Consider the following 18,407-nt stretch of genomic DNA (forward strand, 5'->3'; position numbering starts at 1 on the left):
GCAGGTTGAACGCCCCAGAGAGACTCTACATACTTTAACATTTTGCTAACTTTGCATTGTCTTCAGTCTAGCCAGAGTCCGAACAACAGAAAATGACAAAACCACAGAAGAAGATGAAAATATGTGGTTTTCGGTGATGGCTTTGTGGGATAGCTAGCAACTTGTAAACAATTACCCATTCCTATAAGTGAGTACTATTTTAATAGTAATGTTAAATAATACACATTGGTTTCTAAACCAATTATATTATGTGACATTTGCCTTGCTTTTAAGTTTATTGTGATGTGACGAAGCTTGTTTTTAGCTCTGCAAGCTAGCTTGACTTGCTATAAAGTTAGAGAAAGAAGTTTAGGAAAAAGTAACTAAACAAAACATGTTTTATTATCAACTGAAACAATATATTTGAAAATCTAATCAAATGGCTACCCAGACTATTTGCATTGCCCCCCCCCCCCCTTCTTCTTAAAACTGAATTGTTGGTTAAGGGCTTGTAAGTAAGCATTTCACTGTAAGGTCTACACCGGTTGTATTCGGGGCATGTGACAAATAACATTTGATTTGATTTATCCTGGCTTGAATGAAAAGGTCATATTTTGCAATCTCCCAAAAGAAATGCGCTCTCTGAGGAGAGACAGCTCTCCTCCATCTTGCGTTACAAACTCAGTAGCCGGGCAACGCTCCCTTTAGATGACGTAATTAAATACTTCCGCTGCGAAAAAACAGACTGCTGCAACCCGATTGGCTGAACGCGATACACAACATTCGGGATTAGCATTTAGCCTTAAAGTTAAGGAGGAATTTGAAGCCTATGCAACCTTGAATGGAGAATGTTTTAGATACTAATGTATTGAAAAGCCTAGCTGTCCACCTGCACCTTAAGAGACTATTTCCACTGACTCGCTGTAACAGTATTGCTTCCGTCCCTCTCCTTAAGTCATTCAAAATACTTACTCTTACTGACAGTAGTGGCTGCTTCGCGTGATGTATTGTCTCTACCTTCTTGCCTTTGTGCTGTTGTCTGCGCCCAATAATGTTTGTACCATGTTTTGTGTTGCTGCCATGCTATGTTGTTGTCTTAGGTCTCTCTTTATGTAGTGTTGTGGTGTCTCTCTTGTGATGTGTGTTTTGTCCTACAGTTTTAATCCCAGCCCCCGTAGGAGGCCTTTTGCCTTTTGGTAGGTAGGCCGTCATTGTAAATAAGAATTTGTTCTTAACTGACTTACCTAGTTAAATAAACAAATACAATTGCCGGCTGCATACACTGCATTAAAAACGGTAAAACGAAACTACTCAATATCGCCATCTGCCGGCCTTGGGCTACAGAATGGCCTGCATTCACCATCATGCAGCAAATCAATACAAAAGCTAGCTACATTTGTTGAATGACATCTTTTTGTACTCTGCTTTGTTCTAGCTAACTAACAATTACTGTAGCCTGCCGAACCTTCAGCCTTTGTTTGAAACTGCTTCTCGCAAAACATTTAGCTAGTTAGTTACTGTACACATCTAATGTTAGTTAGCTTGAGAAAATATGATCTTTGTTAACTGGATAGTTTGCTAGCAAGTAAACAACTACGGTAGCCTGTAGAAAGTATCTCATACAGAGCGGAGGCATGTTGGAAATGCATGAAAGTTTGCTTATATCATTGGCTAGCTACAAACGGCACCATTATTTATTAGTTTCATTCAAAACCAAACGTTGCATTTGTCGCGCAAATCAGTCTCGGTCGCCCCAGTTGGCTAGCAATGAATTTGTTGCGCTAACATCTTACTGCAATCATTAGAAGTTCGTAATTTTAAACGTTCGACTCCTGTATTTTGTAGCGTTAATAATTTGGTTGGTCAATGATAAACCAATCCGTGCTGACAACTAGCATAGCCTTCAATCGGACTTCTCTTACCGTGTGTTCGCTGTCCGGTATCCCTCTGATTGGCTCCAGTACAGGATTCTAAAGCCCAATCACCAAAGTGAGCGGACAAAATGGCGCAAATGAAACGACAGCGATGTCGAAGAGATGCATGTGATCGTTTAGACGAAGATAGGCGAAAATGGCCGCTCTACCACCCGGTATTTATTTTTTGTATGCAATCTCTATTAACAAGTGTTACCACTGCATCAATTGATAATATTCATCAATATCCATGCATTCACGAAAATGTTGATTTGTTTTGGGGTAGTTTCGACCAAGTAGTGACTTTTTGTTTTCTTTATACCCCACTCCAGTAGGTGGCAGTGTGAGCAGATGTAGGCTGTGTTTGGCGCTGGCGACTAGAATGTTTGCGGAAGTGCTACATTGTTTCCACGAGGTAAGCAGGACTAGCCGGAGATTTTTAAGCAAAGGATATCTGGTCTAGTAGGGGAATTTTATTTGGGTGAATAAAATTGTTAATTATGTCTATCGATGTTGGCTAGACACCTGGTTGTTGTTTGAACACGTTGTGAGGTGTTAAATTGAGGTAGCGGAAAGAAGTATGCATCTAGATAGTTAAGGCATTTGGCTCTGTAGACTAGCAAAGGTTACTTTCCATTGCATTGGGGTTATTTCTGCTAGGTTAACTTTTTAGCTAGATTAGACTGAATGGATGACCAGGGGAAATCAGCCAGATGGAGAATGTCTCACCCCGTGTTTTCTTCAAGTAGTGTAACCAGTGGTTAGCCTTCAGAATAGCCATGACGTCTATCACTATCGGGATGGTCTCCCTGGTAGCCTTCAGGCTTGGCACACTGTCAGTGATGCCCAGTGTCTACAAGAAGCTGTCGACATGTAAGCAGAGATTGTATAACTGCCTTAATTTTGCTGAACTCCAAGAAGAGTAGTTGCTGCCTTGGCAGCTGCTAATGGGGATCCATAATAAATACAACACAAACAGATCTGGGACCACCAGGCTATTGAAGGGTGCCTATCCTAATGTGGGATACCTGTTACTGTAGCAGAATGACATGTTGATGTACTGGTCAAAAGCAACAATGGAAGCCTACATGGTACACTAGCCACTTTCACCCTGTCAGTGATACATCTACACTGTATCTAAGATAATATTATAGATTTATCAAGTCTCACCTTCCCTGTGTAGTGAAGAGAGGAGGAGACAGAGGACGGTGAAGTACCATGTAGTCAGGACGACAGCTGACTGAGTCTGGAGCTCCAGAGAGGCTGAGTTGGGACGCCATGGAGCAGATCAGGTGAGGAAGGGTGCAATGTTACAAAATATTCGGAAAGAAATATAATGTGTATGGCATATTTGATTGTCTGTCAGGTAGACAAGGGAGTCATGCCAGCTTTATTTATTACATTTCTATCTATCTGCAACTTTGTGAACGTTTTGCCTCAATGACTGACCACACCCCAGGTATCTGAAGCAGGAGCTACCAGAGGAATGGACCGTTGACCATCTGGCCGAGGGCTTCTCCGTCCTCGTGACGTCATCCTCAGAGTCCTCCAGAGGAAGTTCACCCCCACCCCAGAGAGGAAAGCTAAAGAGGACTCCAGCGTGTGGGCCAGGCTGAGACAGCAGGCCCTATCTGGAGGTGGGACAGGGCAGGCAGCAGCTGGCCCTACCTGGGGGTAGAGGTGGGACAGGGCAGGCAGCAGCTGGCCCTACCTGGGGGTAGAGGTGGGACAGGGCAGGCAGCAGCTGGCCCTACCTGGGGGTAGAGGTGGGAAAGGGTAGGCAGTAGCTGGCCCTACCTGGGGGTAGAGGTGGGACAGGGTAGGCAGCAGCTGGCCCTACCTGGGGGTAGAGGTGGGGAAAGGGCAGGCAGCAGCTGGCCCTACCTGGGGGTAGAGGTAGGAAAGGGTAGGCAGTAGCTGGCCCTACCTGGGGGTAGAGGTGGGACAGGGCAGGCAGCAGCTGGCCCTACCTGGGGGTAGAGGTGGGAAAGGGCAGGCAGCAGCTGGCCCTACCTGGGGGTAGAGGTGGGACAGGGCAGGCAGCAGCTGGCCCTACCTGGGGGTAGAGGTGGGACAGGGCAGGCAGCAGCTGGCCCTACCTGGGGGTAGAGGTGGGGACAGGGTAGGCAGCAGCTGGCCCTACCTGGGGGTAGAGGTGGGAAAGGGCAGGCAGCAGCTGGCCCTACCTGGGGGTAGAGGTGGGGAAAGGGCAGGCAGTAGCTGGCCCTACCTGGGGGTAGAGGTGGGAAAGGGTAGGCAGCAGCTGGCCCTACCTGGGGGTAGAGGTGGGAAAGGGTAGGCAGCAGCTGGCCCTACCTGGGGGTAGAGGTGGGAAAGGGCAGGCAGTAGCTGGCCCTACCTGGGGGTAGAGGTGGGAAAGGGCAGGCAGTAGCTGGCCCTACCTGGGGGTAGAGGTGGGACAGGGTAGGCAGCAGCTGGCCCTACCTGGGGGTAGAGGTGGGGAAAGGGCAGGCAGCAGCTGGCCCTACCTGGGGGTAGAGGTAGGAAAGGGTAGGCAGTAGCTGGACCTACCTGGGGGTAGAGGTGGGACAGGGCAGGCAGCAGCTGGCCCTACCTGGGGGTAGAGGTGGGAAAGGGCAGGCAGCAGCTGGCCCTACCTGGGGGTAGAGGTGGGACAGGGCAGGCAGCAGCTGGCCCTACCTGGGGGTAGAGGTAGGCAGCAGCTGGCCCTACCTGGGGGTAGAGGTGGGAAAGGGTAGGCAGTAGCTGGCCCTACCTGGGGGTAGAGGTGGGAAAGGGTAGGCAGTAGCTGGCCCTACCTGGGGGTAGAGGTGGGGAAAGGGTAGGCAGTAGCTGGCCCTACCTGGGGGTAGAGGTGGGAAAGGGCAGGCAGCAGCTGGCCCTACCTGGGGGTAGAGGTGGGACAGGGTAGGCAGGAGCTGGCCCTACCTGGTGGTAGAGGTGGGAAAGGGTAGGCAGTAGCTGCCTGGCTCTGGACAGAGCAGTAGTAGCACAGCAGCCATGCCACCCAAAGGAAGTGGCACTGGTGCCTTGGTCCCCCTGACCAGCCAGTCTGATACCCAGGGATTTGGAGGATGGCCCTAGACCCATGACTATTGGAAACAGCCTTGCTCCTCTGGCCTCACTACGCACCCAGCTCTCAACCTTACCCACCCTGCACAGCAGACGCACCTCAGGACAAGATAACTCTAGAGAGGAAGAGGAGGAAGATACAGAGGACAATGTGTTGGAGGAGGAAGAGGAGAAAGATGAGCGGATGGAGGAGAGATGGGATGGAAGGGTGTTTTCAGAGGAAGAACTGGAGGAACTAATGCGGTCTACAAAGCCCTCGCCTGTGGTACAGAATGGAAAATAGTTATTTTCTTCTGAGGGAAACTTCCTGTACAGAATCTGAAGTTGAGATGATGTTTATATTTGGATGATTTCTCTATAATGCAGTAATATGCAACCTCTATTTAAAGATGCCAGAGACTGATCATGCCACAAACCAATGACGCACTATTTACCATTTCTGTTAAGTTTTGATTTTACGTTCTTGTATCATCAAGTTGTTTTTCTGAATGTTAACATCAGAATAAAATCTACTCTTATGTAATATAGGACCAGAAAACTTTTAGCAAAGGGACAAGTTAATTTATTAGTCAATAACCCAAAGCAAGATCATCTCAAATATACTGAAGAACTACACAGCAGATACAAAGACATAACGATTGTATATTTACAGAGCCGTCATCACATTGAATTATTACTTTATACAGCCATTTTAAAATGTAAGAAAAGTGTCTCACCTTTCAAATCTCAATACATAAAACCTTCATGATTAAATAGGAATTAATTCAGAACAAGTGTCTTCCCAGTGTTTTAGCAGCTGCAGTATGTGTTGTCTTGGCTCTAATGCCAATCGAGATTTTGCAAATTCTTTCAATCCTGTGTGGGTATAGTAATGTACAAACCAAATACCAAATATAGGTTTGATGAAACATTGCATTTGTCTGTTTCACAATGGACAAATAAAGCTGTATTGCATGATCAGGGAGTAAAATAAAATTGGGTTATGTATGTTTCCATTGCTTTGAGGGTAGGAGAGAAGTCTGAGGACAATTCTACAAAACAACAGGGTAGTTGGTATTGCAAGTCACCATGTAATGAAAAGGAGACTGAATATATGTGTATTATTGGTTTGAATTCAAGGAATCCTTATTAACATTGGCTAACTAGAGTAAGCGCAATCTAGGGGTGTCATTGACAATGTGGTAAAAACTGTGGATACACCAACCGCTCTGATACCTAGAAACTATTCTAAATATTACAGACCCTACCCCCATTATTTTACATTTAAGTCATTTAGCAGACGCTCTTATCCAGAGCGACTTACAGGAGCAATTAGGTTTAAGTGCCTTGCTCAAGGGCACATTGACAGATTTTTCACCTAGTCAGATCGGGGATTAGAACCAGTGACCTTTCGGTTACTGGCACAACGCTCTTAACCACTAAGCTACCTGCCACCCCCCATATTACAGACCCTACCCAAATATTACAGACCCTACCCCCATATTACAGACCTACCCTCATATTACAGACCCTACCCCCATATTACAGACCTACCCTCATATTACAGACCCTACCCTCATATTACAGACCTACCCTCATATTACAGACCTACCCTCATATTACAGACCCTACCCCCATATTACAGACCTACCCTCATATTACAGACCCTACCCTCATATTACAGACCTACCCTCATATTACAGACCTACCCTCATATTACAGACCCTACCCACATATTACAGACCCTACACCCATATTACAGACCTACCCTCATATTACAGACCTACCCTCATATTACAGACCCTACCCTCATATTACAGACCTACCCTCATATTACAGACCCTACACCCATATTACAGACCTACCCCCATATTACAGACCCTACCCTCATATTACAGACCTACCCTCATATTACAGACCCTACCCTCATATTACAGACCCTACACCCATATTACAGACCCTACACCCATATTACAGACCTACCCTCATATTACAGACCCTACCCTCATATTACAGACCTACCCTCATATTACAGACCCTACACCCATATTACAGACCTACCCCCATATTACAGACCCTACCCTCATATTACAGACCTACCCTCATATTACAGACCCTACCCTCATATAACAGACCTACCCTCATATTACAGACCCTACACCCATATTACAGACCCTACCCTCATATTACAGACCTACCCTCATATTACAGACCTACCCTCATATTACAGACCCTACACCCATACTAGACACTTGTATAACCATGATCAATCCACACAATAAGTTACATTACTGCACTCAGAATCAAATGATTACAAATAAATAGAAGCCCACCATGTAAAGGGATGTATTAGACAGAAGAAGAGAGGGGAAAGGATTGTGCAACAAATGTTTTAAACAGCAAAAACTAGTGAGAGAGAGAGAGAGAGAGATCATGTGACTCCTCGGTATTTAAAGTAGCCTAGTTCAAATGGGAAGCTATCAGCGTCTTGTTTCAATATTCAAGACATGAAAAGCCTACAAGAACTGTTAATTTAGCTTCTACTGTACATGCATTATTCTAAAAACAATTGCATCCAACTATAGTATTAGGAAAACATATATATAAACCGCCCGTCAGGTGTTTATACCCAGTTAGCATGACCCTAGTCTCCCAAGGCCGTCCTTCCAAATGGGCTTCCGAGGCTAGGATGACCCTGTCTCTGTGAAACTAAGTCAATGACCCTTTCAGGTAATGTGGTGACCACAATGAATATGTGATTCAGTAGTATTAACTCATCATATTCAGATAGGATCTACAGTACACTGAAAACAGGCACGCCAGTGCTAAACTGCTGGACATCCATACAACATTGTTAGCTTATAAAACCATTTCTTCTAACAAAACGGCTTCATCAAAAGATGTCCAGATCTATCTATGTACTACATTTCTAAAATGTGCTTTTTAGTTCCTGTGTTTACGTTGTTGTGTGCAGTTTATTCCAATGATTGATTCCTATTGGCCTTCCTTCACATTTTGGGTCTACTTTCACTAGTGTATGATTAGCTCAATATATTAAAACATAAACATAATTTATAATGAGGAGGCGTGAGGCCAATCGCTATTTGTACACTACACTTCCCTCCTCTGACTCAAAACTAAACAGATGTTTTTTACTGCTTTAGGCAGTCACAACTGCATACAATGTTTAGATATACTTATTCTATTGTTCCAATACAGCCAAATCATAACTTGAGATACAAGAAACTCATTTTTCACCCCATTGACATCAACGCATGATTTAGGAGGTGAATGTTTGAGTTGGGTACATATTTCTCATTTTAGGATTCGTCCCTTTAGTTTAGAGGAGGAGGTTGGTTCCAGCTATGAAAGCTTAGCGTGTTGATGCGGTGTATCTAAACATGTTATTGCTATCCAACTTTAAAATGCTTATAAATATTTTCACTTGCGTCTTATCATTTAGGCAAAATATTTAAATCTAGTTTAGAATAGAGTGGCTTGGTAGAATAATTTTGCCAAGCCACAGTAACTAATTGCAACCTACTTACCAGGTCCCCGACCCCGAATCACATGAATGAAAAAGGAAAGATCTTTATGTAAGTGCAGGGGAGGGTGAAAGAGGACATGTCTTCAATAGAAGTGTATACGTCATATTCCCCAAATCCCCAGTCCCAAGCAACGGGAGTGGCATGTGTAACCCTTAATGTCATGGTGCTGTTTACATTCACTTGGTTGAAGAGTCTAGCTACAGTAGATGTTGTTAAGAGAAGCTCCTGATGACCATAAAACAGCTTCTACACAGCAGTTCCATTATTCCAGATTCACCAGTAGTCCAGAACCACCACATCATTCCATCACTCCATTGTTCCCAACAGAAAAGGAACTTGCAGAATACATTCTAAATCAACCACAACAAGCCTCCTTGACCTCTGCTCCCCTGCTGAACTCTGGCTGTGTCTCACTCAGATCACAAAGCCTCATTGAACACCTCACTGATTACAGCTGCATTAGAAGGACTCTCCGCCAGGTGCTGGAAGGGCAGGGGTTAGAGGTCAAGGGTCATGGTGGAGGGGGGAAGGAGGAAGTAGCAGGAGGCGAAGGAGAGAGAGCAGCAGCGAGCCTCTGGGTGTACAGATAGGATCAACTTGTTCTTCAATGTAGAGCAGTGAGCCTCCGGACAGACAGGAGACTAGATTCCCCTTGTAGATGCAGGAGTCTCTGGGTTGTAAAGGAGAGACAGGAGACTAGATTCCCCTTGTAGCTGCAGGAGGCTCTGGGTTGTAAAGGACAGACAGGAGACTAGATTCCCCTTGTAGATGCAGGAGGCTCTGGGTTGTAAAGGAGAGACAGGAGACTAGATTCCCCTTGTAGATGCAGGAGGCTCTGGGTTGTAAAGGACAGACAGGAGACTAGATTCCCCTTGTAGATGCAGGAGGCTAGTAGTTCCTCCTGGGAGCTGCAGGATCCTCCTGTTACTCCAGAAGATCCTACAGAAGCACAGAGAACAAAAACATTCCTATGAAAGTGGACTTTTAACAGAAAGGACTAGAGAAAACCCTGAGGCAACGGAGAGACAGCCATTCCTTTAACTAAGAACTGACCTACATTTTATCGGTTTAACAAGTGCTAAGGCCACACAAATAACAACATGAAAAGGATATGTAAAGTGTGTGTGTGTTTCTATGGTAACATTACCTGGTCTGAATCGTCGTGGAAGTCGGTCTTGTTGCCAGCCTGAGTGTGGTTGCTGTCTAGTGGCTCGTCTACTCCGTCTCCCAGGGCCTCAGCATGTTGCTGTAGGACAGAGTAGCTGTGCACCAGGAACCTGGGGGAGCCAATCGAAACACACAGACACACTGAGCCACTTAAACCCTTTTAACACTATCGTTGTGCCAGAAACTATGGTGCCTGAGTAACCGGCTCAGCATAGCTTGGTTTGGCTCGGATCAGCATAGCTTGGTTTGGCCCGGCTCAGTATAGCTTGGTTTGGCCCGGCTCAGCATAGCTTGGTTTGGCTCGAATCAGCATAGCTTGGTTTGGCTCTACTCAGTATAGCTTGGTTTGGCTCGACTCAGTATAGCTTGGTTTGGCTCGACTCAGTATAGCTTGGTTTGGCTCGGATCAGCATAGCTTGGTTTGGCTCGACTCAGTATAGCTTGGTTTGGCTCAGCTCGGATCATTAGAAGCTCTCTACAGCTCTCTCCTAAAGTACCGATCAGCCTCTTCACTCTCTGCAGTTCTTTGTGGATGTATACATGGCTACAACTGGACACAGTACATTCCTTGGAAGAGTTTGCTGTCCTGATCTAAAAGAACATAAGGAATCGTAAAAACAGCTGTACTGACCTTCCACCGCAGACGTACTTCTTGACGAAGAGGACCCCAGCTACGATACTGAGTATCAAAATGATTAGAACCGTCACTACGATGGGTGCAGAGCTGGACAGATGGCCATCTGTCTGTAGGAGGGGAGAGATACAGAGAGAGAGAGTAAGACTACAGTAGCGTTACTACTGACAGCGGTACAGCATCACCTCCATAGTCATGTTGCAGTGGTCAGTCATCGTATAACAGGACCAATGAGATCCAGTGGTAGTCTGGGGAGTTTTGACTCCACCCCCAGCAGGCTAAACTGGTTGAAACAACGTCATTATGACCAAATTCAACTGGATGTAATGACTTCATTTTAACCAGCTTTCTGTTGGGGGTGGAGTCAAAACTCATCAGACTACCACTGGATTATGGCCCTCGTAGACCAGTACCAATGAGATCCACGAACATAAATAGTTCTACTAACCAGTAGTTCCTGACGTCCCAGCAGGTCACTGACACACCTCTTACTGAGGTCGATCTCTTTCCTCTCCGGCTGTGTTCCTCCCTCACACTTATCCCCAGGGATCTTCCTATAGCTGTGGACCAGGAAGGCATGGTTAGTGGTCAGTCATGGTCACACAAGAGAGTATCTTAATGGAGGTGGTTCGGTGATCCACACTTGTGTGATGAGTAGCTTTGTCTGAGACTTGAAGACCTGTGTTAGCTCCCCAAGCTAATGCCTAGGCTTTCGCTCAGTGGGCTACCACGGTCTCGTGAATGCCCAGGTTGGAACAAAGCCTTACCCTGTGGTCTGCAGCAGCTCCTTCTTGCCCTGCAGACAGAACTCCAGAATGTGGCCCTTCAGGTCCGGCTGCTCCACACACGCAGAGCTGTTCTCTTTACGGTAGTACCCAAAGTCACTGCAGGGGGGCAGCGTGGAGCAGGTTAGACAGACAGACAGGGAGGGACAGACAGATAGACAGAGACACAGACAGACAGACAGACAGACAGACAGACAGACAGACAGACAGACAGACATGGAGGGACAGAGACAGACAGACAGGAAGGGAGGAACAGAGACAGACAGACAAGGAGGAACAGAGACAGACAGACAGACAGGGAGGGACAGAGACAGAGGGACAGAGACAGACAGACATACAGACAGACAGGGAGAGACAGAGGGACAGAGACAGACAGACAGGAAGGGAGGGAGGGAGGGACAGAGACAGACAGAGACAGGGACAGACAGGGAGGGACAGAGACAGACAGACAGGGACAGACAGGGAGGGACAGAGACAGACAGACAGGAAGGGAGGAACAGAGACAGAGGGACAGAGAGAGACAGACAGGAAGGGAGGAACAGAGACAGACAGAGACAGGGACAGACAGGGAGGGACAGAGACAGACAGACAGGGACAGACAGGGAGGGACAGAGACAGACAGACAGGGACAGACAGGGAGGGACAGAGACAGACAGACAGGAAGGGAGGAACAGAGACAGAGGGACAGAGAGAGACAGACAGGAAGGGAGGAACAGAGACAGACAGACAGACAGACAGGGAGAGACAGAGGGACAGAGACAGACAGGGACAGAAAGAGACAGAAAGAGACAGACAGAGACAGAAAGAGACAGACAGAGACAGACAGACAGGGACAGACAGACAGACAAACAGGGACAGACAGAGACAGACAGAGACAGACAGACAGACAGGGACGGACAGGGAGGGACAGAGACAGACAGACAGGGAGGGACAGCGACAGAGGGACAGAAAGAAAGACAGGCAGACAGACAGGGAGGGAGGGAGGGAGGGATATAGACAGGGAGGGACGGAGACAGACAGAGGGACAGGGAGGGACAGAGACAGACAGACAGGAAAGTGACAGAGACAGAGGGACAGAGACAGACAGACAGACAGGAAAGGGACAGAGACAGACAGAAAGGGAGAGACAGAGACAGAGGGACAGAGACAGACAGACAGGAAAGGGACAGAGACAGACAGAAAGGGAGAGACAGAGACAGAGGGACAGAGACAGACAGACAGGAAAGGGACAGAGACAGACAGAAAGGGAGGGACAGAGACAGAGAGACAGAGACAGACAGACAGGGAGGGACAGAGACAGAGGGACAGAGACAGACAGACAGGAAAGGGACAGAGACAGACAGAAAGGGAGAGACAGAGACAGAGGGACAGAGACAGACAGACAGGAAAGGGACAGAGACAGACAGAAAGGGAGGGACAGAGACAGAGGGACAGAGACAGACAGACAGACAGGGAGGGACAGAGACAGAGGGACAGAGACAGACAGACATAGCAGTACAGTTAGTGACGTTCATCCTCCACATGTAACGCAGTGCACAGACAACAGACAACCCCCAATATTGTAAATTGTTTGTATGTTTCTGATGTGCTGACCTGAACAAAATAAATGAAGGTAATCTAGTCTAATCTATTCTCCCTTACAATACACAACTGCAATATGCTTATGGCTTTACAGTTTCCAAACAACAGTTTAAGTCATTGAACCACTGACCAGAGGAAGTCATCCAGAGTGCAGGGGCAGGGGCTGGGTTGCTTGTTGACCTCATAGTCCCGTCCGTTCCAGCAGACGGAGGCCTTCCTCAGACGCAGGAACTTCTCCTTATAACCCATCATACAGCCGTCGTTAGGGTCGCTGATGTCATCAGAGTGTGCCAGCCACTGCACGTAGTCCTGGTCCTCACCTGAGAAACAGACATGAGACTTTAGCTCAGCAGGCTAACACAGTTCTTTGAGGTTTAAGAGAACCGGGTTTGAACCCCAGTCGGTCCCATCTATATCACATCAGTTTCCTTTAGACTGGTTTCGTGGATGCGTAACAGGGTCAGTCCAGTGCAGCTCGGGTTGGCTAAGTAGTGTGAAGTGTTTTAATTGTATCTCCTGGTACTCACAGTCTCTAGTGAGCAGCTCTCTGAAGTCGATGGTGACTGATACCCAGTACTGACTGAGCAGAGAGTCTCTGTAGCCCCAGACACTGACGTTCATGGACCTCGCCCCCGGCTCCGACGCTAGCCCTGTGAAGTGGATGGGATCGCTAGTGAACTGGTGAAGGTGCCAGCACTGGCCCTCGTCTGTGGAAAACCTGACAGAAAAGAACACATATCCTACGTCAGCACAATTGCCATAAGGTGTTTTATCGTAACGTGGTTCCCTATAGAAGCCCTATCAGATGTTTTAGTGGTTTCTTTCTTTAGGTTTTTTGAGGCCTCTGCATTCTAGCCTGGATACCAGTATGTCTTACAGCAGAATAGCCTGAGACTGGGATCCAGGCTACCAGCATCGCCTCGCCCTCTGAATACGTGTCTGAAACGACACCCTGGCCTATTCCCTATATAGTACACTACTTTTGACACACAGACGTACTTGATGTCTTTGATGGGCTGAGCAGAGTGCTCCACAGCCACCAGTAGTCCACCAGAGTCCAGGATGGCATAGTGGTGAGGTCCCTTCAGGGCCTGGAGCCAGGTGTAGCCCCCGTCATCGGACACGAATACATCAGGCTTCATCACAGCGATGGCATCGCCCACACTCCCTGAGGGTTAAGGGTCAGAGTGGAGAGGTTAGAGGTCAGAGGTCAAATAAATAGACAGCAAGGTGTAGCCCCCCGTCATCTGACACGAATACATCAGGCTTCATCACAGAGATGGCATCGCCCACACTCCCTGAGGGTTAAGGGTCAGAGTGGAGAGGTTAGGGGTCAGAGGTCAAATAAATAGACAGCAAGGTGTAGCCCCCGTCATCGGACACAAATACATCAGGCTTCATCACAGCGATGGCATCGCCCACACTCCCTGAGGGTTAAGGGTCAGAGTGGAAAGGTTAGAGGTCAGAGGTCAAGTAAAATAGACAGCCAGGTGTAGCCCGTCTATGCCCACGAGGCATTTATAAGTTATATTCTTCAAGAATCAATGGCTATACAGTATATCATTGGTTTAAGTAAAAAAAAAAAATGGATGAACCAAACCCAGACTGACCCTTTAAATAACATTATATGGTAAACCTTCAGCACCATTTGACCTGGCAGGAAAAACTCCCAGCCCTATCCAAGACACATCCATAGCACACTACATGGCATATAGTGGTGTGATATAGATTACATTTTGCACGTCAACATTTTCATGTCAGATGTGGTCAATCAATGTAAAGACAAGGCCGTGTGTGTGTGTGTGTATGAATGTTTGCAGCACTCCAGCTTCAGCTTGTCTATGTAACGTCGCCTCTACACTTTCCAGACCAGAGGAGAACTCCATCCATTCAGGTGTGTACCTTTTATCACTGACATTGTCTCTAATGTAAGAAACAATGCGGTAAAATGTTAGTTTTGTAGAATTTAGATGATTCAGATGTGTTGAATAAGATGAAGTGAGTTAATTGGATAACATATCATTTTGTGCTGCTAATATTGATTGATTTCCTAAATTGACTGAGTAGAAATGGAATTGACCCCAATCTTGATTCCTTTGATTGATTAATGTTTTACCGTGCCATTGCAACAGGAACAATCCTAGTAACAACTCTTTATCATTGTAGAAGCATATTGAAGCCCGCTCACCAGTCCAGAAGGTGAAGACATGAACATCTCAGAGACAAACAGAACTTCAGTAGCTGACCTTTATGCACAATGCATTTTCATCAACACTGCTTCCTGCGCAATCAATCTCATCCTGAGGGTTCCCACCAATGGCTACGTCCTGTGGCTGATAGTGACTGGAGTGGGAGGGACGATGGCCTTCTCTCTCAACCTGGCCGTGTCCGAGGTCCACTTCTACCTGTCTTCTGTCTTCTTCGTTGTCAGCATACACATCAAAACAACTACACAGTCTCACGTCTTGCCGCATTTGGTATGGGGTCTCTTGTTCACTGGTCGACCCCTGTTTCAGAGATGCATCTGTGTGGAGTGCAAAACCCCCAGACACACAGGGTGAGCTGTTGTGGTGGTGCCTGGCTGATAGTTCTGGGGGCCGGTTTGTTCGGTGTGCTTCTGATTGGGTGAGCTGTTGTGGTGGTGCCTGGCTGATAGTTCTGGGGGGCCGGTTTGTTCGGTGTGCTTCTGATTGGGTGAGCTGTTGTGGTGGTGCCTGGCTGATAGTTCTGGGGGGTCCGGTTTGTTCGGTGTGCTTCTGATTGGACTGTCTACATGTCTACAACTCTGCTTATTTGGTTCTGTACCGCCTCCTGATGTCTGTGATGTTCTGCTTGGTTCTGTACCGCCTCCTGATGTCTGTGATGTTCTGCTTGGTTCTGTACCGCCTCCTGATGTCTGTGATGTTCTGCTGCCTCTCAGTTCTCAGGGTTCTGAAACAGCCCGGGCCGGGGGAAGGGGAGAGGGAGGGGACAAACAACATGAAGATGAGGGCGTTCAAGATCCTTTAGATTATCCTGGTGAATATTTTGGTGAGTTTTAAGGATTTCTTTGTCCATCGTCCTCAATCATGTTGAAGCGCAGTACTTCTCACATTCCATTGGTTTGTCCATTAATGTGATCACTGGGTTTGTGCAGCCCCTCCTCTGCCTCCACAGGGCTGTATCAGCCCCCCCTCTGCCTCCACAGGGCTGTATCAGCCCCCCCTCTGCCTCCACAGGGCTGTATCAGCCCCTCCTCTGCCTCCACAGGGCTGTATCAGCCCCTCCTCTGCCTCCACCCCCCTCTGCCTCCACAGGGCTGTATCAGCCCCCCCTCTGCCTCCACAGGGCTGTATCAGCCCCTCCTCTGCCTCCACAGGGCTGTATTAGCCCCTCCTCTGCCTCCACAGGGCTGTATCAGCCCGTCCTCGGCCTCCACAGGGCTGTATCAGCCCGTCCTCTGCCTCCACAGGGCTGTATCAGCCCCCCCTCTGCCTCCACAGGGCTGTATCAGCCCGTCCTCTGCCTCCACAGGGCTGTATCAGCCCCCCCTCTGCCTCCACAGGGCTGTATCAGCCCCTCCTCTGCCTCCACAGGGCTGTATCAGCCCCTCCTCTGCCTCCACAGGGCTGTATCAGGGCTCTCTGAGGATGAGCCGACCCATGCATAAAAAATGTATGCAAGCATGACTAAGTCGCTTTGGATAATGCCATATCTGATTTCTGTCATGCAGCAACTTGTCAAAGTAGAAATAACTATACGTACCGGTATTTAATAAGACACTCACACTCTTATTTTCTTACTAGCACTGATTTAACTGATAACTGCTTTACCTGCAATGACTATGTGGTTCTTTATCTACCTTTTAGTTGAATTCACTGACTGTAAGTCGCTCTGGGTAAGAGCGTCTGCTGAATGACCAAAATACATTGGGTATTATCACAGGGATAGAATCGCCCACAATCCCTGGGGGTGGGAGTCAGAGGTCAGGGTTCAGAGGTCAGGAGATACATATGGGAGGTCAGGAGATACATATGGGAGGTCAGGAGATACATATGGGAGGTCAGGAGATACATATGGGAGGTCAGGAGATACATATGGGAGGTCAGGAGATACATATGGGAGGTCAGGAGATACATATGGGAGGTCAGGAGATACATATGGGAGGTCAGGAGATACATATGGGAGGTCAGGAGATACATATGGGAGGTCAGGAGATACATATGGGAGGTCAGGAGATACATATGGGAGGTCAGGAGATACATATGGGAGGTCAGGAGATACATATGGGAGGTCAGGAGATACATATGGGAGGTCAGGAGATACATATGGGAGGTCAGGAGATACATATGGGAGGTCAGGAGATACATATGGGAGGTCAGGAGATACATATGGGAGGTCAGGAGATACATATGGGAGGTCAGGAGATACATATGGGAGGTCAGGAGATACATATGGGAGGTCAGGAGATACATATGGGAGAGGGCCACGGATTAGTGGCAGAGTTGAGGCTGGAACCCCGAGTGTTAGCGCTCGATCAGACTCCAGCACAATGGCCTGGCCTTTTTGCTTAGTCAAATGGACACAGTCATGAACAGGTTAATGTGGAGAAGGAGATGTAGGAGAATGAGATGTGTGTGTGTGTGTGTGTGTGTGTGTGTGTGTGTGTGTGTGTGTGTGTGTGTGTGTGTGTGTGTGTGTGTGTGTGTGCGCGCTTGCATGCCTGCGTGTGTGATTTACCGTGAGCCATGATGAGTCCTACAGCGTTTGGTTCACTGAGAGGCAGCATGGGGACGTTCAGCTTCATAGCCGTGCTGTAAGCTGCGTGGATGTGGAGACTGCACTTGTCGGGGTCTTTAGCTGTGGAGTCACACTTGGTGTTGTCAGGCTTCTGCAGGGGCACCCATTCCCCTCCCTGGTCGAAGGATACCACGGACTGCACCGAGCCGTCTGGACAACAACAAAAAGAGACATTTACACTCCTCTACGTATTTATTTGGACAGTGAAGCTATTTTTTTTTAAATGTTTTATTTGTCTCTATACTCCAGCATTTTGGATTTTAGATAAAATATTTCATATGTGGCGACAGTACAGAAAGGAAAGCACTTTATGTATCTAGTCCCCCCATTTCAATAAGTATTTGGACAAATTCACTTAAAGTATAGTGTATTAATTGCTTTATCTTGGCCAGGTCGCAGTTGTAAATGAGAACTTCTTCTCAACTGGCTTACCTGGTTAAATAAAGGTAGGAAAAAAAAGTAGGAACAAAGCTCATACCCTCCCAAGAAATGCTATACTCCCCTGTTATTGGTAATAGTGAGAAGTTAGCATGTCTTGGGGGTATGATCTTTGTACCCCTGTAACTTTCTCACTCATCATTATTCCCAATGATTATCCGTAATCATGGTAGCATCCACTTTAATGTAGAAGTGTTCAGAAACATATTTTATTCTAATTTACAATAGAAGTGACTCCAAAATGACACAATACATTATTTACCATTAATTTCTATTGGGCACATATGTAGTCATTGCGTGCTAGGAAAATGGGACCAAATACTAAAGTTTTGACTACATTAATACACATATAAGTGAATATGTCCTAATACTTATGACATCTTCAAATGGGGGGGGGGGACTAGATACATAAAGTGCTTTCATTTCTAAACAGTAAAACAGATATGCATGAAAATACCCTCAAATAAAAGGTGCCATTCTGTACTGTCGCCTCATATGAAACAAATCCCAAATGCTGGCGTAAAGAGCCAAAACGATGTAGCTTCACGGT

The 18,407-nt window shown here is 47.0% G+C and overlaps 2 protein-coding genes and 1 pseudogene across 4 annotated transcripts in view; 1 reads left to right on the top strand and 2 right to left on the bottom strand.

Annotated features, from left to right (window-relative positions):
* LOC311148341 (nuclear transcription factor Y subunit alpha-like) overlaps positions 1 to 2,227 on the bottom strand; it is a 37,768-nt gene extending 35,541 nt beyond the window's left edge. The window contains exon 1 of one of the 2 annotated variants that reach the window (XM_084185276.1): positions 1,902 to 2,227. The gene's annotated coding sequence lies outside the window, so the exon portion shown is untranslated. The remainder of the gene's footprint in view (positions 1 to 1,901) is intronic. The other variant, XM_084185277.1, reaches the window with a different exon arrangement.
* A 444-nt stretch (positions 2,228 to 2,671) lies between these two features.
* LOC311148189 lies at positions 2,672 to 5,469 on the top strand (annotated as a pseudogene). The gene is made up of 4 exons (XR_014615649.1): positions 2,672 to 2,778; positions 3,076 to 3,184; positions 3,352 to 3,553; positions 4,922 to 5,469. The product of XR_014615649.1 is annotated as an uncharacterized misc_RNA (transcript).
* Positions 5,470 to 5,489: 20 nt separating this feature from the next.
* The window catches only part of LOC311148336 (sortilin-like), a 28,031-nt gene continuing 15,113 nt past the window's right edge, over positions 5,490 to 18,407 (bottom strand). The window contains exons 11-20 of the mRNA XM_084185270.1: positions 17,360 to 17,569; positions 13,640 to 13,808; positions 13,168 to 13,358; positions 12,771 to 12,960; positions 11,042 to 11,158; positions 10,723 to 10,834; positions 10,272 to 10,384; positions 9,621 to 9,750; positions 6,666 to 9,412; positions 5,490 to 6,572 (exon numbers count right to left, since the gene is read on the bottom strand). Coding sequence (XP_084041396.1) covers positions 9,398 to 9,412; positions 9,621 to 9,750; positions 10,272 to 10,384; positions 10,723 to 10,834; positions 11,042 to 11,158; positions 12,771 to 12,960; positions 13,168 to 13,358; positions 13,640 to 13,808; positions 17,360 to 17,569 — 1,247 coding nt within the window. The 3' untranslated portion in view covers positions 5,490 to 6,572; positions 6,666 to 9,397. The remainder of the gene's footprint in view (positions 6,573 to 6,665; positions 9,413 to 9,620; positions 9,751 to 10,271; positions 10,385 to 10,722; positions 10,835 to 11,041; positions 11,159 to 12,770; positions 12,961 to 13,167; positions 13,359 to 13,639; positions 13,809 to 17,359; positions 17,570 to 18,407) is intronic.

The sequence above is a fragment of the Coregonus lavaretus genome (genome assembly GCF_964263955.1).
Source record: "Coregonus lavaretus genome assembly, chromosome: 20".
NCBI lineage: Eukaryota > Metazoa > Chordata > Actinopteri > Salmoniformes > Salmonidae > Coregonus > Coregonus lavaretus.